Source organism: Oncorhynchus mykiss, chromosome 11 (assembly GCF_013265735.2).
Source record: "Oncorhynchus mykiss isolate Arlee chromosome 11, USDA_OmykA_1.1, whole genome shotgun sequence".
Lineage (NCBI taxonomy): Eukaryota > Metazoa > Chordata > Actinopteri > Salmoniformes > Salmonidae > Oncorhynchus > Oncorhynchus mykiss.
This window is the reverse complement of record NC_048575.1, coordinates 10235399-10259910: the sequence shown is the minus strand read 5'-3', so window position 1 is coordinate 10259910 and position 24512 is coordinate 10235399. Positions and strand designations below refer to the sequence as shown.

The 24512-nt window shown below is 40.4% G+C and overlaps 1 protein-coding gene across 1 annotated transcript; it reads left to right on the top strand.

Annotated features, from left to right (window-relative positions):
- Positions 1-17640: 17640 nt before the first annotated feature.
- Positions 17641-24125, top strand: LOC110535247 (chorion-specific transcription factor GCMb). Its single transcript, XM_021620132.2, has 5 exons — positions 17641-18044; positions 18463-18715; positions 20387-20499; positions 20946-21071; positions 22392-24125. Exons 1-5 carry the CDS (start codon positions 17949-17951, stop codon positions 23334-23336), a joined length of 1533 nt encoding a protein of 510 aa, XP_021475807.1. The 5' UTR covers positions 17641-17948; the 3' UTR covers positions 23337-24125.
- The last annotated feature ends 387 nt before the right edge of the window (positions 24126-24512 follow it).

Genomic DNA, 24512 nt, shown 5'->3' with positions numbered 1-24512 from the left:
AACAAGCAAGATTTCTGGCTCTCACAGACCTGTAACTTCTTCTTTAAGAGGCTCCTCTGTCCTCTACTCGTTAGCTGTATTAATGGCACCTGTTTGAACTTGTTATCAGTATAAAAGACACCTGTCCACAACCCCCTTTATTTATTACATTTTTATTTAACTAGGCAAGTGAGATGCAGTGCATTAGACTGCTGCGCCACTCTTTACATTTACACTGTAAAGGAGATCAGTAAAATTAAATTCCTTATTCATGCCTACGAAGAGTAATGTTTCAAAACAACTGCAAGGGCTACAGTATGAATGCAATTGGTGGAAAAGAGTTACGATATCACAAATCACAAATTGTTAGCAGTGAATCCCATTCAGAGTGCAATACCCATATACTCCTCACACTAATTTCTGGACCTCGAAACTAGTTCCACTGCATTTTGTCATTCTTCCCCCCTAATCAGGGACAGATTTACACCTGGGACACTAGGTGGGAGTCATTTAATTATCAGGTAGAATAGAAAACCAGCAGGCTCTGGACCTCGTAGGGTCAGAGTTGAGTACCCCTGCCTCATACAGAACTTTGATCAAATAGTGAAAATTGTTTAGAAAACATTTAGCTTCTTTTTGTCCTTTGTTAGTTGGGATGGAGTGTGTTGATGTAGAGCAGTAGTGGGCACATTAGGACATGGAAACTTATAATAAACTATCACGAGACTAATACTCTGAAACTAGTAGAAAACTCAAAGGGTTTTCATTTTAGGTGTTGCTGTTTGTGAGACAACAACTACACGTACAGTTTCAACATCAGAATCAACAACTACACGTACAGTTTCAACATCAGAATCATCAACTACACATCCAGTTTCAACATCAGAATCAGCAGACAGAACCACAGAAACTGTGACTAATATAACCGAATGAACATTTAACTGGTTTGTGAGTCAGAGGAACAGACAGAGCAGTGAGGTGTCCTGTAGAGGTCTCACAGACAAGACCGTGTTTGGGACTATGACCTTACCCACCAGAGGAGAGACTGCTGAAGAGCCTGGTTTTGTCCCTGGCCACCTGGAAAACAAACAGACTGAACAGACAGCACAAAGCACAAGGATGTTTATATTTAGTGGGAAATATAGCCAAAAACAGTTGCCCTTGAGAGGAAAGTGGTTTAGTACTTGACCCACTAAACATGCTATACAATAGTATTCAATACTAAACAGTGTATACACTAAACATTCTATACAATATACAGTCTACACCAAACAGTGTACTGTATACACTAAACATTCTATACAATATACACCAAACAGTGTACTGTTTACACTAAACATTCTATACAGTCTAAAGTTGTCTAGAAGGAATACAGCCTTTTCCAAAATTGACTTTTCATAGCAGTTTTAGAACAATTACGCTGCAGGTTAGGAGAATTAGCATATGGTTAGGAAAAAGGTTAGCTAAAATCAACTTTTGACATCCATTTGGACAAAAACTGTATACCATGTAGACATGACCCTAGTCTACAGTGAACAGTATATACAATAGGAATGGAATCAAGCTCAACAAATGCATGGTTTCATGTGTTTGATACCATTCTGTCCTATGGTCTTCACACAATAAACAGTATATATGCAGTACTCTGTCCACAAATTGACCTGGTACCTCTTCAAAGCGGTCAAGAATGTAACATTCTCTGACTTCCTGACATGTGACAAGTCTGTATACGTGGCACCAATAGTCTCAGTGACTTCGACAGTGACCTGAGGCAGTCAGACCTTAACACACATGCGGTGATGCCGAGACTCGAGGCAGCGCACACGTTTTCAGCGACAGGATCTGACCTCACAGGCAGTGGTTCCTTTGATCTCCAGAAGGTGGCAGGATTCCATCCTGATCTTGGACATGATCACCACATAACCAACAGTCAGTAGAGCCAAGGTCTTAATTATTACTACTCGTTGTCTCATTGAAAGCATTGCTCGAATAGCATTACAGAAGACATTGGGGGAAGGCTGTGACATATGACAACAACCAAATAGCCAACCTCAGTGTCAGAGCTGCCACCCAGTTTGAATAAATTTACACCTGTGAGGTTCCACTTCTTTCCCTATGATATGAGAACAAACAACAACTTTTCTGTATTTGATGGCAATATGGTATACTGGACCTATATAAAGAGTACAGTATTGGTGAACCATTGAAACAGAGCATTTTGTTTTGATCACCGAGACAGATGTCAGATTGGTCTGTTTTACAGCAGAGATCTACAGAACAATCATTATTACTCCCATACTATGTGTAACGCATTCAACTCTCCTACTGCCACGTGCCATGTAATGATATAGCTTGACAGAGTTGGCTACAGTACATAGAGCATGGGACCAGGCTAAAGGAAGCCCACACTAGGGTTACGTTACCCCTTTGTGTGTGGTAAGGCTTACCTCTGCGCTGTCTGCAGTTGCCAGAATAGGGGACCTTGGCAGAAACAATCAGATGCTCATTTAAAAAAAATACTATGTGGTCCAATGTACCAGAAATAACCATAGTGTCAGTGATTGGGTGTAGAGTGAAAGCGGAGTCAGGCGCAGGACACAGGTATAGAGTAATCCAACTGAGTTTACTCAAAGAATAAAGCAAAATTCCAAATAGGAACATACAACACAACTCAAACACAACCACTAACGACATGAACAATCACGGACAGAACAGAAATGTATGTCAGATGGTTAAATAGGGAATGTAATGAGGGAATGTAAAACAGGTGTGTGTGTAATCAGACAAAACAAAACTAAACAGAAAAATGGATCGGTCGTGACTAGAAAGCCGGTGACGTCGACCGCCGAACACCACCCGAACAAGGAGAAGGGCCGACTTCGGCGGACGGCGTGACACATAGACTGCCACATATATCACAGGTCTCCATTGCAGCTAGCACATCGAGATCTACAGTGGCGAAATACATTTCATAAATTCATACATTCTTTTACAGTGGAAACGAATCCAGTATTCTGCAGTATAACCTGTATATTCTGTATCTGATCAGATCACAGTCTGTGATTAAAGAGCTGAACATATCTGAATGTAAGGTTTCCATGACATGCTGTATCAATGGCTGATTTTCTGAAGATACTCTTTGCTGGGGGAAATAGAAGACTAGGGTGTAGCCTACATTCATAAGCCCTTTTCATTGGCTTCTCGTAAAGGAATTTGTAAAGCATTGTTCTAATAATTCAACTGTCACGTTAGGGGTTACCAGCAGTCATTTGCTTTCAAAGACCCTGTGGGTAGCGGCCAAGATGCCATGCTTGGAATCTTAGATGATCTGGCCCATGTTTCTCTTGGTCATGTGGTGAGTGATAGGGTTGGACAGGTGAACAGTCAGAATGGTCTGATCATCACAGTCTAGAGAGAATCATGTCAAAGAATACTAATAATGTACTTCTCAGACAAAAGAAAGGCATCAAACTGATGGAGAAAACATCCAGGGGTAATGATTCACTCACCACGCACGCTGTACCTAAAGACGTCCGCTCTGATCAAATGGATTGACTCCCACAGTGAATCCTGTAACACCAGAGGACATGGCAAGGGCGTAAAACACAAACTCAGAAGTCTCATTTGTGACATTGTCATTTTGTAATGACCCATTAAAGTAAACACCAATGACATTAGCGCTGATGTACAGTGTTAGGGAGCAGTAAACTACATGTAATTCAACTAGTAATGTAACTACATTTTTTCATACGTTTTTGTCTTTTTCTAGGGTGTTTGTACTGTCTAGGGTTTTTTGTAGATTTATGGGGTTGTTTTCATCTGTTTATGTTGGTCTATGGTTGCCTAGATTGGTTCTCAATTAGAGGCAGGTGTTTATCGTTGTCTCTGATTGGGAACCATATTTAGGCAGCCATCTTCTTTGGGTATTTCGTGGGTTATTGTCTATGTTATGTTGCATGTTAGCACATTGTTTATATAGCGGTCACGGTCGTTTTTTTGTTTAAGTGTTCTTCATTAATTAAAGAAGAATGTATTCTAACCATGCTGCGCTTTGGTCTACTCCATACGACGATCGTGACAAAAGTGTCCGATTTCAAATAGGCTTTACAGCGAAAGCACCACAAACAATTATGTTAGGTCATCGCCTAGTCACAGAAAAATTCAGCCATTTTTCCAGCCAAAGAGAGGAGTCATAAAAAGCACAAATAGAGATAAAATTAATCACTAACCTTTGATGATCTTCATCAGATGACATAGGACTTCATGTTACACAATACATGTATGTTTTGTTCGATAAAGTTCATATTTATATACAAAAATCTCAGTATACATTGGCGCGTTATGTTCACTAGTTCCAAAAACATCCGGTCATATTGCAGAGCCACATCATTTTACAGAAATACTCGTTATAAATATAGATGAAAATACAAGTGTTAGACATGGAAATATAGATACACTTCTCCTTAATGCAACAGCTGTGTCAGATTTCAAAAATGCTTTACGGAAAAAGCAAACCATGCAATAATCTGAGAACAGCACTCAGAAAACAAATAGAGATATCCGCCATGTTGGAGTCAACAGAAATAACATAAATATTCACTTACCTTTGATGATCTTCATCAGACTGCACTCCCAGGAATCCCAGTTCCACATGAAATGTTTGATTTGTTCGATAATGTCCATCCTTTACGTCCAAAGAGCTACTTTTGTTAGCACGTTTCGTAAATAAATCCAAAGTCATGAAGCGCGTTCCCTAGTTGCAGACTAAATGTCAAAAAGTTCTGTTACTGTCCGTAGAAACATGTCAAACGATGTATGGAATCAATCTTTAGGATGTTTTTAACATAAAACTTCAATAATATTCCAACCGGAGAATTCCTTTGTCTTCAGAAAAGCAAAGTAGCGCGAGCTACCTCTCATGTGAAATGCGCGTGACCAGCGCGTGACTGCTGCCAGACCTCTGACTCAATCTTCTCTCATTCTCTCCCCCTTCACAGTAGAATCCTCAAACAAGTTTCTAAAGATGGTTGACATCTAGTGGAAGCCTTAGGAAGTGCAACATAACCAATATCCCACTGTATTCAATAGGGGCTGGATTGAAAATTGATCAACCTCAGATTTCCCACTTCCTGTTTGGATTTCTTCTCAGGTTTTTGCTTGCCATATGAGTTATGTTATACTCATAGACATCATTCAAACAGTTTTAGAAACTTCAGAGTATTTTCTACCCAATACTAATAATAATATGCTTATATTAGCAACTGGGACTGAGGAGCAGGCAGTTTACTCTGGGCACCTTTTCATCCAAGCTACTCAATACTGCCCCTGCAGCCATAAGACATTTCAATAAGCTAAATTAGACATTCTGTAAACATCTGACTCCAGAGTGATCTTTTCACAAAATTATTTGGATGTAGTAAACTACTTTTTCAAAGTTACTTAGTTAAGTAAGTTAACTATATTTTTCTGAAGGGTAGCTTCCAGTGTACAGTTTGTTAAACTACATTTTCAGAGTAGCCTCCCAATTGCTGCTGGTGTAGTCACATTTTGTCGGGTCAGTCTCACCTCTGGTTCTTTTGACAAAAAAGCTAGTGCAGGACGTTCCCAGGTTGAAGTCCTTCAGTTTCTCATCCTCTGACATTAACATCTGAATCTATAGACGCATATTAATTTATGTGTTATATACATAATTGGCTGAGAGGAATATCAGACCCAGTCAAACCCCACTGGGGAAGTACCCATGACTGAGAGGAATATCAGACCCAGTCAAACCCCATTGGTGAAGTACTTATGGCTGAGAGGAATATCAGACCCAGTCAAACCCCAGTGGTGAAGTACTTATGGCTGAGAGGAATATCAGACCCAGTCAAACCCCATTGGTGAAGTACTTGTGGCTGAGAGGAATATCAGACCCAGTCAAACCCCATTGGTGAAGTACTTGTGGCTGAGAGGAATATCAGACCCAGTCAAACCCCATTGGGGAAGTACTTATGGCTGAGAGGAATATCAGACCCAGTTAAACCCCATTGGGGAAGTACTTATGGCTGACATGAGATGGACACTGAGTTAGCTTTAGAATAAGACGCATGTGTCATAACTGCCACACATGTGTCTTTATCTTACCTGGGGTTTCATCCATATGTCGACGTATGTCATCTTAAAGCTGGGATCTGCATAAGGTGAAAAACTGTTTGCTCCAGCCCCTTTGTTAATGTTTACATTTTTTTGATGACAGCATGGTAAAAAAAATGTGCACTACCTATTCTGGTGTTCTAGCATGCGTGCAATGATGTCATAGAGGGGAAAAATACTGTGATCATTGTTTTAAGTAACTTCTTTGTTGTTGTAAAATTCTAAACAGACGTGGCTGTACAGATTCCAGCTTTAAGTTATCCATATGTCCACCTATGTCACCTTAAAGTGACTGCCCAATGAAAATCTCACTTTTAAAAGTTAATATTCTGTTAACTCATATGATGACAATAACCAGCTGACAAAATGTCATGACCGGTACAGCCCTACTCATACCCAAATAATGATGTTGACTCGTCCTATGCTCATATTTATGGCCAAAGCATAAATACATTGGAGAAGAAACGCTTCAAAAATCCCACCTCAAAATTGTATCTCAAACTGATTGTTTAAAAAAATACTTGCTATTTTCTCATAGAACATGATGTAATTTCCCTGAGATGGCCAATCAGCGGTCTATTTGTGTGAATATTTTTCCTGCGTGGTATACGCTCACACCATTCTTTTCTTGGGGAGTGTCCACACCATTCCAACACAGAAAATCTGTTTTTTAACATAATTTTTTTTAAATTGAAAGGAAAACTATTTTATTCATATTGTTAATAATTATAGGCAATATATCATATAAATTGGAAACACTGGGCAGGTACTGTCACGTCTGCTCCCGCTCCCCCTCTCTGGCGCTCGAGGCTGCTCATCATTACGCAAACCTGTCACCATCGTTACGCGCGCAATCGCATCATCGAACTCACCTGGACTCCATCACGTCATTGATTGCCTCCCCTATATCTGTCACTTCCTCAGTTTCATTCCCGTGTCTGCATTGATGTTGTTTTGTTTCTCTTGTCCAGATGCTGGTCTTGTTTAGGTTCATGGCTATTTATTATTAAATCCTCACCCTGTACTTGATTCCCATCTCCCAGCTTCTGTAGTTACGGAATTGTTATAGGTACTTTGAGTCATCCATATGACAGCATCTACTGACTTTGGATCAATGACTCAGGAACTGCTGCTGTGCTTGTTTCAGTGGTATCCAGAAACACTCTGATGCAGGGGAATGTGACATCACCACAAGGGAGAAGGATCATTATCTAACCATGTGGGAGACAGATCATTATCTAACCATGAGGGAGACGGATCATTATCTAACCATGTGGGAGACAGATCATTATCTAACCATGAGGGAGAAGGATCATTATCTAACCATGTGGGAGACAGATCATTATCTAACCATGTGGGAGACAGATCATTATCTAACCATGAGGGAGACGGATCATTATCTAATCATGTGGGAGAACGATCATTATCTAACCATGAGGGAGAACGATCATTATCTAACCATGAGGGAGACGGATCATTATCTAACCATGAGGGAGACGGATCATTATCTAACCATGAGGGAGACGGATCATTATCTAACCATGAGGGAGACAGATCATTATCTAACCATGAGGGAGACGGATCATTATCTAACCATGAGGGAGACGGATCATTATCTAACCATGAGGGAGACGGATCATTATCTAACCATGAGGGAGACGGATCATTATCTAACCATGAGGGAGACAGATCATTATCTAACCATGAGTGAGACAGATCATTATCTAACCATGAGGGAGACGGATCATTATCTAACCATGAGGGAGACAGATCATTATCTAACCATGAGGGAGACCGATCATTATCTAATCATGTGGGAGAACGATCATTATCTAACCATGAGGGAGACGGATCATTATCTAACCATGAGGGGGACGGATCATTATCTAACCATGAGGGAGACGGATCATTATCTAACCATGAGGGAGATGGATCATTATCTAACCATGTGGGAGACGGATCATTATCTAACCATGAGTGAGACAGATCATTATCTAACCATGAGGGAGACAGATCATTATCTAACCATGAGGGAGACCGATCATTATCTAACCATGAGGGAGACAAATCATTATCTAACCATGAGGGAGACCGATCATTATCTAACCATGAGGGAGACGGATCATTATCTAACCATGAGGGAGACGGATCATTATCTAACCATGAGTGAGACAGATCATTATCTAACCATGAGGGAGACGGATCATTATCTAACCATGAGGGAGATGGATCATTATCTAACCATGAGGGAGACAGATCATTATCTAACCATGAGGGAGATGGATCATTATCTAACCATGAGGGAGACGGATCATTATCTAACCATGAGGGAGACGGATCATTATCTAACCATGAGGGAGACAGATCATTATCTAACCATGAGGGAGACAGATCATTATCTAACCATGAGTGAGACAGGTCATTATCTAACCATCAGAAACTGTTGTTCTGTGTGATATATTCTTTACAGAAATAGTCAATAGTAGTTTCTTCGTGGGCTAGTGAAGAACTCAAAGTCTACACAGTATGAGAAACATTATGTCTCTATCGTTTATTGCGTTGAAGCTCTCTGCAAATGCTGGGTTGGTGAACCACTTGTTGGCCAGCTCATTCCTGGACCTCGTTATGCTCATTCGACAGAATGCTTCAGAGAGGACCACCTGCATCTCATAGTCTGAACAAAACCACTGCCTAAGTCACATTCCCAGACAACTATCCATTTTTCATAAAATGAGTTGTTTGCCATAAAAACAATAACTGAAACATTTGTGTGATTCACCGCCCACGTTGAATTACTTTTGTGAATTGCTCGCTGAAAAAAAGACAAACTGCACCACAATTCTGAGGATGTGGGTGAGTGATGTCATGACTGTATTGGTAAATCCTGATGTGAAAACTAAATGAAAGGAGGAAGATGATGAAACGAGTTGTCTGCATCTATCCATACAAGGTTGGCGAATTCAGATCCATAGTCAATGTGGACATAACCTACTGGGTCGTGTTCATTAGGGCATGCAACGGAAAACACTTTGAAGCGGTTTGCAAAGGAAGTCCAGATACAGCAGTCCCTCCCTTTTTCCCGTCTATTTTCTTTCGCTTGGTGCCTAATGAACATGACCCTGCTGAGGAAAAGAAAATGCAGACAGTGTAGACAATCTATCCGCTAGGGGGCAGGCAATACATTCTCAGACATCACAGTCAATGTTGGAATGGTCTCTCGTCCTCTCCATCATAGTATACCTTCTAATCACAGGAATCTGACATGACTGAAAACGTACAGGAGTAGACAATGATCTTTGGCCAGGTTTGGTTTCCGCCTCTTCTTTTCTAGTATTGTTGAGGATCGAGTGAATCGACCTTATAGCTTGAATGGATAAAAAAAGGTATATTATGGTGGAGTATTAGTTTCATCATTTTGGAGACGAGACCAAGTTAACATCAATAGAACTGCAGGGATGTTAATTATTCTTTTCGAAAATATATTCTGTTCTTTAGAAAGCATCATCAAATGTGACATCATTGATGAACAGACTGTAAAACAAACTTTTTCCCTGCTTTTCTATTAGAGTCTCACTTCGTAGTGAACGTTGTCTCTCTCAACAGTTAACTGTACTGCCTTACCTCTTAAACTCAGACCAAATGTGACTTCTGGGTCAGTCCCAACCACTCCCAACATGCAGCAGGAAGATGCTGGTGAGCTGACCTCAGTCTTTCCCCAAATATCAAACAGCATGACTGTAGCTACCAGCATAAACAAAGCAAGGGAAGCAAATCGTGGAATGATGAAAATGATGGAAAAAAAACTCAACTTCCACAGGAGGAGAAAAACGCTGGAAAACTAGGAAATACAGTGCCTTGCGAAAGTATTCGGCCCCCTTGAACTTTGCGACCTTTTGCCACATTTCAGGCTTCAAACATAAAGATATAAAACTGTATTTTTTTGTGAAGAATCAACAACAAGTGGGACACAATCATGAAGTGGAACGACATTTATTGGATATTTCAAACTTTTTTAACAAATCAAAAACTGAAAAATTGGGCGTGCAAAATTTTTCAGCCCCCTTAAGTTAATACTTTGTAGCGCCACCTTTTGCTGCTGTAAGTCGGCTGTAAGTCGCTTGGGGTATGTCTCTATCAGTTTTGCACATCGAGAGACTGAATTTTTTTCCCATTCCTCCTTGCAAAACAGCTCGAGCTCAGTGAGGTTGGATGGAGAGCATTTGTGAACAGCAGTTTTCAGTTCTTTCCACAGATTCTCGATTGGATTCAGGTCTGGACTTTGACTTGGCCATTCTAACACCTGGATATGTTTATTTTTGAACCATTCCATTGTAGATTTTGCTTTATGTTTTGGATCATTGTCTTGTTGGAAGACAAATCTCTGTCCCAGTCTCAGGTCTTTTGCAGACTCCATCAGGTTTTCTTCCAGAATGGTCCTGTATTTGGCTCCATCCATCTTCCCATCAATTTTAACCATCTTCCCTGTCCCTGCTGAAGAAAAGCAAGCCCAAACCATGATGCTGCCACCACCATGTTTGACAGTGGGGATGGTGTGTTCAGCAGTGTTGCTTTTACGCCAAACATAACATTTTGCATTGTTGCCAAAAAGTTCAATTTTGGTTTCATCTGACCAGAGCACCTTCTTCCACATGTTTGGTGTGTCTCCCAGGTGGCTTGTGGCAAACTTTAAGACACTTTTTATGGATATCTTTAAGAAATGGCTTTCTTCTTGCCACTCTTCCATAAAGGCCAGATTTGTGCAATATTACGACTGATTGTTGTCCTATGGACAGAGTCTCCCACCTCAGCTGTAGATCTCTGCAGTTCATCCAGAGTGATCATGGGCCTCTTGGCTGCATCTCTGATCAGTCTTCTCCTTGTATGAGCTGAAAGTTTAGAGGGACGGCCATATCTTGGTAGATTTGCAGGGGTCTGATACTCCTTCCATTTCAATATTATCGCTTGCACAGTGCTCCTTGGGATGTTTAAAGCTTGGGAAATCTCTTTGTATCCAAATCCGGCTTTAAACTTCTTCACAACAGTATCTCGGACCTGCCTGGTGTGTTCCTTGTTCTTCATGATGCTCTCTGCGCTTTTAACGGACCTCTGAGACTATCACAGTGCAGGTGCATTTATACGGAGACTTGATTACACACAGGTGGATTGTATTTATCATCATTAGTCATTTAGGTCAACATTGGATCATTCAGAGATCCTCACTGAACTTCTGGAGAGAGTTTGCTGCACTGAAAGTAAAGGGGCTGAATAATTTTGCACGCCCAATTTTTCAGTTTTTGATTTGTTAAAAAAGTTTGAAATATCCAATAAATGTCGTTCCACTTCATGATTGTGTCCCACTTGTTGTTGATTCTTCACAAAAAAAAATACAGTTTTATATCTTTATGTTTGAAGCCTGAAATGTGGCAAAAGGTCGCAAAGTTCAAGGGGGGCGAATACTTTCGCAAGGCACTGTATTAGTATTTAATCCAAAACGATTATAAGACCGGTACCACCTAGACGAGGGATGGGCAACGTGCGGCCCCCACCCCCATCAAAGTTTCACATCCCTGCCCTAGACCCAGCCTGGTCTCATACACTAGACGTAACATAGTAACTGTAAATCCGGGACGCTCAAATTAGTATGATATGTTATGTTTGGTATGGTTACATAAGATAGATGGTTACTTAAGACAAATGGAAAGCAGGGTGGTTGAATGGGCTGGATGGGTGGGCGTATAACGCGACTGTCTGGCAACCCAAAGTTGCAAGTTAGAATCTCATCATGGACAACCTTAGCATTTTAGCAACATTTAAATTACTTTCCTCTTTTTAGCTACTTTGCAACTACTTAGCATGTTAGCTAACCCTTCCTCTAACCCTAACCTCAACCCTTTTAGCTAACCCTTCTCCTAACCCTAACTCTAACCTTAACCATTTAACAAAATTCCTAAATCTTAACCCTAACCCCTAGCCTAGCAAACGTTAGCCAGCTAGCTAACATTAGCAACCTAGCCACTTAGCTAGAATTGGTAACATATCATACGTTTTTCTAATTTGTAACATATTATACTTTAACAAATTTGTTAAATATTGTACGTTCACAAATATGTAACATATTGTATGTTTTGCAAATTCAAAACATATAATACAAATTGTAATTTGTAACATGGGTGATGGACATACACAAATTAATACATACCATACAAAGCATGTCTTACTAAATGGAGTCTCTTGGATTTACGTACAGAAAAATAAGAAATGCTTTGGGACCAGGTTGCTAGACCAGGGCTCTTCCAACCCTGTTCTTGGAGAGCTACCCTCCTGTAGCAAAAACCTACGGGACGGTAGCTCTCCAGGAACAGGGTTGGAGAGCCCTGCCTCAGATCTGAAATGACATTAGGTAAGCACTTCGGTAAACAGACCATCCAGCCTATCATAAGGCAAGGTGAAGTCATTGATATATTGCTTAAACATATCCAACATTTTCAGATGTACATGAGTGCCTAGGGAGTAGGGGCTAGGGGTTGATTTAATATTCAGACACACAGGCTGGTACAGGAGGTAGGCTGGAACCTCACACGCTTGTGAAGAACAGGAAGCTCCCAGTTAACCACTTTATTGACAACGTTTCGATCCGAACCGGATCTTCGTCAGGTCAAACAGTAACAATAAAAAAGATGAAGTTGGAAATGGTTGGAATAACCACACTTATGACCAGGATGTGCGTGGCAGTAGATATAATTACAGCAGCGTTTCCCAAACTCAGTCCTCTGGACCCCAAGGGGTGCACATTTTGGTTTTAGGCCCCAACACTATAAAGCTGTTTCAAATAATCAAATTTTGATGATGAGTTGATTATTTGAATCAGCTGTGTAGTGCTAGAGTAACAACCAAATGTACACCCCTTGGGGACCCAAGCGACGAGTTTAGGAAACCCTGAATTACAGTGACCTATTTCCAGAACCAATCAAATTCATTCAAATGTATTTATAAAGCCCTTTTTTTACAGCAGATGTCACAAAGTGTTAATACAGAAACACAGCTTAAAACCTCAAACAGCAAGCAATGCAGATGTAGAAGCACGGTGGCTAGGAAAAACTCACTAGATAGGCAGGAACCTAGAAGAAACCGAGACAGGGACCAGTCCTCTTCTGGCTGTGCTGGGTGTATATTACAAGAGTACATCGCCCATTAAGGCCAGATCATTCTTCAAGATGTTCAAACATTCAGAGATGACCAGCAGGGTCAAATAATAATCACAGTGGTTGTAGAGGGTGCAACAGGTCAGCACCTCAGGAGTAAATGTCAGTTGGCTTTTCATGGCCAGAGGTCGAGACAGCAGGTGCAGTAGAGAGGGAGGGAGAGTGATATCAATGAGATGGGCAAATGTAGTAGTTACAGAAAATATGTTATATAGTCGTATGAAAAAGTTTGGGAACCCCTGACAATTTCCATGATTTCCATTTATAAATAATTGGGTGTTTGGATCAGCAATTTCATTTTGATCTATCAAATAACTGATGGACACAGTAATATTTCAGTAGTGAAATGAGGTTTATTGGATTAACAGAAAATGTGCAATATGCATCAAAACAAAATTAGACAGGTGCATAAATTTGGGCACCCCAATAGAAAAATCACATCAATATTTAGTAGAGCCTCCTTTTGCTAAAATAACAGCCTCTAGATAGTTCCCATAGCCTCTAATGAGTGTCTAGATTCTGGATGAAGGTATTTTGGATCACTCCTCCTTACAAAACATCTCCAGTTCAGTTAGGTTTGATGGTTGCCGAGCATGGACAGCCCGCTTCAAATCATCCCACAGATTCTCAATGATATTCAGGTCTTGGGACTGGAATGGCCATTCCAGAACACTGTACTTGTTCCTCTGCATAAATTCCAGGGTAGATTTTGAGCAGTGTTTTGGGTCGTTGTCTTGTTGAAATATCCAGCCCCGGCGTAACTTCAACTTTGTGACTGATTCTTCAACATTATTCCCAAGAATCTGCTGATATTGAGTGGAATCCATGCGACCCTCAACTTTAACAAGATTCCCAGTACCGGCACTGGCCACACAGCCCCACAGCATGATGGAACCACCACCAAATTCTACTGTGGGTAGCAAGTGTTTATGACCAAATAACTCAATCTTTGTTTAATCAGTCCACAGCACCTTATTCCAAAATGAATCTGGCTTGTCCAAATGTGAGTTTGCACACCTCAAGTGACTCTGTTTGTGGCGTGTGTGCAGAAAAGACTTCTTCCGCATCCCTCTCCCATACAGCTTCTCCTTGTGCAAAGTGTGCTGAATTGTTGAACGATGCACAGTGACACCATCTGCAGCAAGATGATGTTGTAGGTCTTTGGAGGTGGTCTGTGGGCTGTTTTTGACCGTTCTCACCATCCTTCGCCTTTGCCTCTCCGATATTTTACTTGGCCTGCCACTTCTGGCCTTAACAAGAACTGTGCCTGTGGTCTTCCATTTCCTCACTATGTTCCTCACAGTGGACACTGACAGTTTAAATCTCTCCAATAGCTTTTTGTAGCTTTCCTCTAAACCATAATGTTGAACAATCTTTGTTTTCAGGTCATTTGAGAGTTGTTTTGAGGCCCCCATGTTGCCACTCTTCAGAGGAGAGTCAAAGAGAACAACAACTTGCAATTGGCCACCTTAATAAATACCTTTTTCCATGATTGGGATGCACATGTCTATGAAGTTCAAGGCTTAATGAGCTCACCAAACCAATTGTGTGTTCCAATTAATCAGTGCTAAGTAGTTACAGGTATTCAAATCAACAGAATGACAAGGGTGCCCACATTTTTGCATAGCCTATTTTTTACATCTGATTTAATTTCAAACAACTTAATATTGCTACACTAAAAATATTTGTCTGGACAATACCCCAGTACTCAGCTTTTATTAGAAAATGAATGGCATGCCACTATGATCATTTTCTGTGACGACAGAGTAAATTATTATGCAGCCTCAGAGGGGTGCCCAAACATTTTCATACAATTGTACATAGGGTATGTACAAAATGACACCTCACATGCTTATCAGGAAAAACAATCATAGACGCCTCAATAAGGCTTGGCAGGTCCTTCATGCCGTTGTATTCCTCAATTGTCATGAAGTCTACAGCCCTTTCAAACCACGTCAACACGTGGACATGAGCAAACACACAGGAAAACATACAGCCAAACAGACACAGAACCCAATAGATGACTAAATGTACGAATGTTAAATACATTTCTTTAGATTAAAAAATAAAAATGTTGCTGGGTTAGATACTTAATGAGACCTTTCCTGGGAAGGCGGGTAAAGCAGTTTTCATCCGTCTGGCATGCATCATCAATGCTGAGTGACGCTGTTGATCACTTCTATCAAGTTCCTGCAATTCACAAAAAGGAGATAGTGGGAGAGAAAATTTAAAAATAATTCTAACAGAACTGTTCAACAGATTTCTCGTGGAACCAAGATAAGGTTGTTGAAATTAGGCTATGCTACTTCTGGCAAGAATGTCATACCCACAAAGGGTTAACTATAATTGAATGAATATGTGGATGTGAGAAAATAAACCTGTTAACCAACGACTTGGGAGGCTTTCTCCCTCAGAAGTGACGCTGTGATGGCTACAACAGTATTACTGACGAAAGCCTCCTCCAAAAATGATTTCGAAATGATAGAAAATGTTAAATATGCATGGTTTTGATAAATATAGACGCAATACATAGGAGGCTAGTTATTGCTTTACACTGCAGGTCTCGTCAATGGGGTCCTTTTCACGAAGGTGTTTTTTGTGTTTAATTAAACCCATAGTTTAATAATATAAACATATTTTAATAATTTACCATGTTTTACGATAGCCGTTTTTTCGGCTACTTTAATTATTAAATAAACTATTTGATTTCATTGTTAAAAAAATGAAAACATTTACGATCATAATTTGCAGTGTGCAAGTGTAGCTATAGAGACAATTTTGCCACAGGTAAATCTAATTAGTGAACCGCTTGAAAAGACTACAAGACCATGATCAGTCAAAATAAATAAATAATGTTGTAATCATTGTTATTCCTATTTGTTAAAGACAGCAATTTTAATTCATTATTGTATTCGAAGTATTTTTTGGGGGGAAATATGATTTTTTTCCTGTGTGGAGGCATTCGATCATTTGCATATAATAGCAAACACAAACATCTAAAGATGTTGATAACGTTATAATTTTGATAAATTAAAATTGAACTTTCACAGTTATGATACATTTCACTTCAACTGCCTTATTTACGGTTATGCAATGTAATAGCTAATAACGTACTTCAATAACAAATGGCACGCTTGGTTGTTTGATCTACAAACAGTGACAGATACAATCTATTCATTTATTATTGTGTCGTGTGCTTTGCCATTTGTAGGTAAATATAACAACAACTGTTAAGCGATAGCCTAATGATTACACCACTTAGACCTTCTGTGAGAAGGGAATGTACTCAATGAATAATGGACAGCAAATATGTTAAGATTTCACTTGAGGGAAAATAATAATCGTTTTTTTTTTGTATAAAATCGTATACAGTAACGTAAGCCTATGTTTTGATCAGTCTCGTAACAGTGCCAATTTGGCTAATGGAAACATGCTGACATGCTTCAAATGTAAAATAATGTCGGGAAAAAAATCCAAACTATGGCCATGCCTGATCAGATTCCCGAATAAAAGAAAAGAGAACAACATTCCACAATAAAACAAAAAGGTAAATTCGTAAAGACATGGGTGTAGCCTACGAAAATCTATCCGCTGAAACATGAAATTCGTTAACATCGCCGCATGACTGATGCTTTGTTTGTTGTTAATGTGCAGCCCTGGTAGTTTTGATGTTTATGCGTCAGTGCGGCTTAAGGTTTACATACAACAACTCCTAATGATCTCAGATAGATCACTTGACACCTGTCACTGTAGGCTACTTGTGTAACCGTTGAATGTGGTTATTTCACATTCAGATTACTCATATAAATATTTGCTGATTTATGAGCTAATCGTTATTCCTAAACCAACAGGTTTGACATTTACAACACATATACTTTTCCTGTCAGAACTGCAAGCATAATCGAAATAGGCCTATTCACATTGTATTCCAGTTTCAAGTTTCAAAGTTTATTTGCCACTTGCACAGGATAAAACAGTTTTAAAACCAAACAGTGAAATTCTTATCTTGGAAGAATGAAGCTCTTTCCCAACAATGCATTGATAATACTACTATTACTACTACTACTAATGATAATAATAACAATAATACAAATATAGAGAGTAATAATAATAGAAAATCTAATGAAACAATTCAAATAAGCGTAAAACCCACACAAGAACTACGAGGGTTTGTTAGCGGCCTTGTGTAACTTCATGACGTCTAAGTGTATTCAAGATCAACATAGATAGATATAGGTTAAAGCATAGTTAATTGCATTTGGTGTTTCATACATACACAGTGCTTGGAAGGAATGCTCGGGGAAACCGCCATGCAGTAGGATAAGTGGAGGTCAGTGCCACGGGTCAGGTGAACTGAAAGTGCACAGTGCTCAGCCTCAACAGAGCTGAGGCTAGACATATTTTCTAGTCCTGCCTCCTCCTCCTTTACATAGACGAGACAGCGTACCTGTAGTCATTCACCTTGCTACTCCCGTGGCTTCGCGTAACACTACTCAGTAAGCAAAGGGAGCATTGGATTGAGATAAAAGACAGGGGATACAAGGTGCGCGGGTAGGGGACGCTAGCTGTAGGCCTATTGATGAATCCTGCTATGAGTCAAGTTCAAAAACCGTCAAATTGAGAGAATCTTACAAGATGGCAAAGTCCTCGGAACAGTTTGATGACCCCGACTGTGTTTGTTCCTTCGGTATGAAGTTAACGTGGGATATCAACGACCCAAAACTGCCTCAGGTATGTCAAAATCTCTCATATCACAGTTTACGCTATGCTTTAGACTATAGGCTATTCAATGAGAGATATTTACATTTCCAAAGTATATATCACTTGACACTCTATTAAATCAAAATATGTCAAGGTTGAATTTAAATAAATCATTGTTTCAATTTGTAGCCTAAAGATATACAAAGTTCAGGATAAATTAGTTTGCACTCAGATTGTCATGATTTGCCTAATATGCTTCCACAACTCAGCTTTCAGATACTCATTTGCGCGTTGTGACCATATCTTCGGGTCTCTCCACAATCAAAACGTATTGCAGCAAGCCAGGCATATTCTAATCATTGGCCTGTACCTTTCGTGTGTAGCCTTATTATCCATTTAGAAAGCAACTATAAAGTAAGGAATGTATATTTCCCCCTAATTCTGACAGGACACAAAGCAGTATGACGCTTTTCAGGAGTGGACGGATGGTTATGTGCGTTACATCTACAATGGCGAGGACAAGAACGCACAGCGCCACCTGAGCGGATGGGCTATGCGGAACACCAACAACCACAACTGTCAGATTCTCAAGAAGTCCTGCCTGGGTGTCGTAGTATGCGGTCGAAACTGCACGCTGGCTGATGGAAGCAAACTCCAGCTCAGACCGGCGATTTGCGACAAAGCACGACAAAAACAACAAAGTGAGTAAATGCATTATGCACATCTGTATTGCATGGTGTACACTTGCCGACGAGTCTCATTGGGAAAAAAGGATGAAAACATCGTCTTTTTAACATTAACAATGCAGCTGTTGATGCTGTATCAAATTAATCATAATGATAGCCTACTTACTGGGCCTGTCGACTATGTAGACTGTTTTTGAGAATATAACCCCACTCTGGATCGAGATATTCAACTTTTGATCTGGTCTAAACACTTGGTAGGTTTCCTGTGACTCCTTCATTCAGTCATCATCTTGACACACTATAGGAAATGTGGCACTGGCTTCATCATAATAATAATATCCTCACTTATGTGGTAGTAAAAAAATAACGAAGTTGGCTACAGTCGAGGATAGCCCACAGGAGCAGCCAAAATGTATGGAAAACATTCTTGGTTGTATTTTGAAAAAGCAATTCGGTTCTTAGTGTGCTCAGATTGTAATAATCATAATAACATAATACACAGCTTTATATACAGAACACCTAGTCAAACAACTTCAATTAAACAATATTGTTGGTCTGAATGAAAAAAAATATATTTAACATTTAAAATAATGTTTATTTTATATATATTTTTTTGTATTAATTTCCTTAAATCATTGTTTCACTTGTGACCACTCCCCACACTATGATCTTCCTCTCACATCCAGAAAAGTAGAATAGTTAAGAAATAAATGGACAATACCTGAATACAAAGGTTGCTTTTATACAATCAGCCCAGAGGGAAAGCAAAATCAAATAATATGGCCTTGTTTAAAACTGTGTGGTTGTTTAAAACTGTGTGGTTGTTTAAAACTGTGTGTTTGTTTAAAACTGTGTGCTTGTTTAAAACTGTGTGGTTGTTAAAAACTGTGTGGTTGTTTAAAACTGTGTGGTTGTTTAAAACTGTGTGGTTGTTGAAAACTGTGTGTTTGTTTAAAACTGTGTGTTTGTTTAAAACTGTGTGTTTGTTTAAAACTGTGTGGTTGTTTAAAACTGTGTGGCTGTGTGTACTGGTGGTTGTTTAAAACTGTGTGGTTGTTTAAAACTGTGTGGTTGTGTGTACTGGTGGTTGTTTAAAACTGTGTGGTTGTTTAAAACTGTGTGGTTGTTGAAAACTGTGTGGTTGTTGAAAACTGTGTGGTTGTTGAAAACTGTGTGGTTGTTTAAAACTGTGTGGTTGTTTAAAACTGTGTGTTTGTTTAAAACTGTGTGGTTGTTTAAAACTGTGTGGTTGTTTAAAACTGTGTGTTTGTTTAAAACTGTGTGGTTGTTTAAAACTGTGTGTTTGTTTAAAACTGTGTGGTTGTTAAAAACTGTGTGGTTGTTTAAAACTGTGTGGTTGTTTAAAACTGTGTGGTTGTTAAAAACTGTGTGGTTGTTTAAAACTGTGTGTTTGTTTAAAACTGTGTGTTTGTTTAAAACTGTGTGTTTGTTTAAAACTGTGTGTTTGTTTAAAACTGTGTGGTTGTTTAAAACTGTGTGGTTGTGTGTACTGGTGGTTGTTTAAAACTGTGTGGTTGTGTGTACTGGTGGTTGTTTAGAACTGTGTGGTGGTTTAAAACTGTGTGTTTGTTTAAAACTGTGTGGTTGTTTAAAACTGTGTGTTTGTTTAAAACTGTGTGGTTGTTTAAAACTGTGTGGTTGTGTGTACTGGTGGTTGTTCTCCAGAGAAGCTGTGCCCCAGCTGTAACTCTGCCCTGGAGCTGATGCCATGTAGAGGACACAGTGGCTACCCCGTCACCAACTTCTGGAGAATAGATGGAAAAGTCATATTCTTCCAGGTTTGTGGGCTCATATTCTCAACTGAGATTCTGGTAACAGTTTATTTAACAGTCTTCTTTCCTCATAAACCATTAATAACCTGTTTGTTGATCATCATATATAAAGCATTTATTACCTACGAAGACCACGTACAATAGCTGTTTTCTACTTACTTCATACTACAGATGTTTAGTTGTTTATAAGCAAACCTTCAAATAAAGTGTTCAGATTTCAGTACAAAGAAAAATGGACAATGAATTAGGAATTGGCGTGGGTTCATCAATTTGGATGTTTGATTAATAATATCTGAAGGCAAATAATTTGAATTCACGATAAAGTAGAAAACAAGAAACACAGTGTTTTTGGTTACGAGCTTCGGCGCAAAAAAAATCTAAGTGTGTGACTAAAGATTTTCTAAATTATTTCAAGAAAGTAACAATCGTAGTATGTGTTGATGTGATTGCAGGCCAAGGGAGTCCATGACCATGCCAGACCGGAGAGTAAGTCTGAGACGGAGGCCCGGAGAAGTGCAGTGAAGAGGAAAATGTCCTCTCCACACTTCTCCCAGAAGAGGAGGCTGATAGAGTCAGATGTAAGAACATTTACCCTCCATGGTCATATGCAGTTGAAGTCTGAAGTTTACATACACTTAGGTTGGAGTCACTAAAACTCGTTTTTCAACCACTCCACAAATTTCTTGTTAACAAACTATAGTTTTGGCAAGTCGGTTAGGACATCTACACTGTGCATGACACAAGTAATTATTAAAGATACAGAAGTATCTATATCCACAGTAAAACAAGTCCTCTATCGACATAACCTGAAAGGCCGCCCAGCAAGGAAGAAGCCACTGATCCAAAACCGCCATAAAAAAGAAGCCAGACTACGGTTTGCAACTGTACATTGGGGACAAAGATCCTACTTTTTGGAGAAATGTCCTCTGGTCTGATGAAACAAAAAATAATACTGTTTGGCCATAATGACCAGCGTTATGTTTGGAGGAAAAAGGGGGAAGCTTGCAAGCCGAAGAACACCATCCCAACCTTGAAGCACGGGGGTGGCAGCGTCATGTTGTGAGGGTGCTTTGCTGCAGGAGGGACCGGTGAAATTCACAAAATAGATGGCATCATAAGGGAGGAAGATAATGTGGATATATCGAAGCAACATCTCAAGACATCAGTCAGGAAGTTAAAGCTCGGTCGCAAATGGGCCTTCCAAATGGACAATGACCCCAAGCATACTTCCAAAGTTGTGGCAAAATGGCTTAAGGACCACAAAGTCAAGGTATTGGAGTGGTCATCACAAAGCCCTGACCTCAATGCTATAGAAAATATGTGGTCAGAACTGAAAAAGCGTGTGCGAGCAAGCAGGACTACAAACCGGACCCAGTTACACCAGCTCTGTCAGGAGGAATGGGCAAAAATTCACCCAAGGTATTGTGGGAAGCTTATGGAAGGCTTCCAGAATCATTTGACCCAAGTTAAACAATCTAAAAGCAATGCTACCAAATACTAATTGAGTGTATGTAAACTTCTGACCCACTAGGAATGTGATGAAAGAAATAAAAGCTGAAATAAATCATTCTCTCTACTATTATTCTGACATTTGACATTCTTAAAATAAAGTGGTGATCCAAACTGACCTAAGAAAAGGGAACTTTTACTAGGATTAAATGTCAGAATTGTGAAAAACTGAGTTTAAATGTATTTGGCTAAGGTGTATGTAAACTTCAGACTTCAACTGTATGTACTCTGAATTATGTCTACCTGCTTAGCCAGAGGTGGATGGTTCCTGTCAATTGTTTTCCTGTAGGAAAATTTGTCTTGCCACTGTTGCCTTTGCTTTCTGTATAAGCCCTGTGCACCTACAAGGACATTGAAATATGTACTGTTGTGTACTGTTACTTGTTCAGACTGGGAGATACCATGACCTGGGTGCTCCTTTCCCCAACCTGCACCAGCTGTCCTGCATGGAGGGCCCTGACCGCTTCAGCATCATCGCTGAGTCCAACTTCCCCTTCCAGAACCCTGAGCCCTACAAGACCCAGCACTACCCGCCCTTCCAGAATCCTGAGCCCTACAAGTTTGCCTACGACTCCCATGCCACCCTGGGTGAGGCCCCCTCCACACTCCAGAAGCCGGCAAACCACCGTCTGTACATGCCCAGGCCTCCATGTAGCTACGACTTTGCTGTGCCTGGCTATTTAGGCTCTGGCTCCTACACAGCCCTCTACAAGGACCCCAGTAGCCACCAGGCAGAGGCCCCTGAGCCCAGCAAGGTGAGCTTAGGCCTGGGTACCAGCACCACCACACCCCACACTACCGGCACCCTCTCGGGCCATGACCGCAGCAGCTACGACACTCCCAGCAGCAAGCATCACGGCTGGAAGCAGATCCTGGGCAAGGGGACATACGGGGAGCGGGGTGAATATGGGCAGCTCCCTGGCAACGCCAACCACCACTACTACAACAGTGAGTATCCATGCAGGACCCTGACGGGCCCAGTGCCAGCCACGCCCGCCTCCCTGCAGACCATCATCACCACCACCACCAAGGTGTCCTACCAGCCCTGCCCCAAGCCATCCGTGGTCAAATACGGCGATAACATGTACGACGTTAAGGGCCTGCCCAACTGCAGCTCCTTGCTCGAGGACACCTCACCCTCCTCCTACTCTGATCTAAAGATTACAGAAGATTCCGGGGTCATCAAGTCGCCGCTGTCGTACCAACCGGAAACCCTGCCAGCCAAAATCGAGAGGGCAGAGAACTTTGACACTTACCGATACAGCAACTACGCGTCCAACAGCTATCCCGACAGGGTTTCTCATCCGCTTAGGTATGACGGAGTAGGGTACTAATAGCTCACACCAACAGAGCAGAGAATAGGGAGATATGACAGAGGAGTACATTTTATAGTTGTAACCTGTATACAAATGGTCAGAAAGAACACTTGGAACAGACTTAATGACACCTTTTATCAGGTTTGTGAATATCTACTGTTATTTATATATTTGAGGTGTTGGAATGCGTTTGGACTGCTAGTGATGACAGTCATCTAGGACATTCACAACATTTCCCAATTTGCATTTAATGCATAAGGAAAAGCCACAAATGAGTTATTATGCAGGTTGATCTTTATTGTCATGAGTCTTGCCCTGGGGGCAGAACTGAACAGTTTCTGCTAGATGGGCCAGCTGCAAAGTCAAAATTGGCAATATCTTAAAAATTCATGAAAACAAAAAATGTGCTTTTTAGTCTTAAAGGGATACTTTGGGATTTTGGCAAGGAGGCCATTTATGTACTCCCCCAAAGTCAGATTGACTCGTGGATACCAATTTTATGTCTCTTGAGTCCAGTATGAAGGAAGTTAGAGGTAGTTTTGTGAGCTAATGCTAAATAGTATTAACGCAATGACTGGAAGTCGATGGGTATCTGCTAGCATGCTAGGCTCTAGGGTTATCAGTGTGGTTAGGATTAAGGGTAGGGTTAAAATCAGATTTTTTGACGTTGTGGCTGTGGCAGCTAGTGACCACTCTGCAGAGCTGCCTCCAGTACACGAGTCATCCCAATAAATGCCAACCTGCTGTTATTATTGCCTTTGGATAAAATAAAATAAAATAAATCAGTTCATTGTGTTTGTAGAACATGAATAGGTATTTTGTCTGTGTTACGTTATATTCCTATGGCACTGGAATAAATGTTGTATAGATTGGGATGAGCTACAAAAGCATAATGAATGTGCTCTTGCTACCAGTGCAACTGTAGATACAGTCTTGAACTGTACAGTCTCTGAACATAATTATGTGACATTAAAATTCAATAAGCTCCCACTATAGATTTGACACATTCTGAAGTTGTGGTTATGGCTTTTGTTTTGGTCCAATTATCATTCACCTCCAGCCTTTTGAAAGGGCCCCCTCCATTTTGGGGTAGGGACAGGAGAGAGAGAGAGAGAGAGAGAGATGTCTTTGTCCCTCCCTTCGAGAATGCCGGTAACACACGCCGCTGACAGTATCTCTCCTCGCGGCCGGATC

Excerpts from the sequence above, each read along its gene's own strand:
- LOC110535247 (XM_021620132.2), top strand. The coding sequence starts at position 17,949 with ATGGCAAAGTCCTCGGAACAGTTTGATGACCCCGACTGTGTTTGTTCC. Across the intron at positions 18,716-20,386 it reads AGCACGACAAAAACAACAAA|AGAAGCTGTGCCCCAGCTGT; the intron begins GTGAGTAAATGC and ends GTTGTTCTCCAG. Across the intron at positions 20,500-20,945 it reads GAAAAGTCATATTCTTCCAG|GCCAAGGGAGTCCATGACCA; the intron begins GTTTGTGGGCTC and ends ATGTGATTGCAG.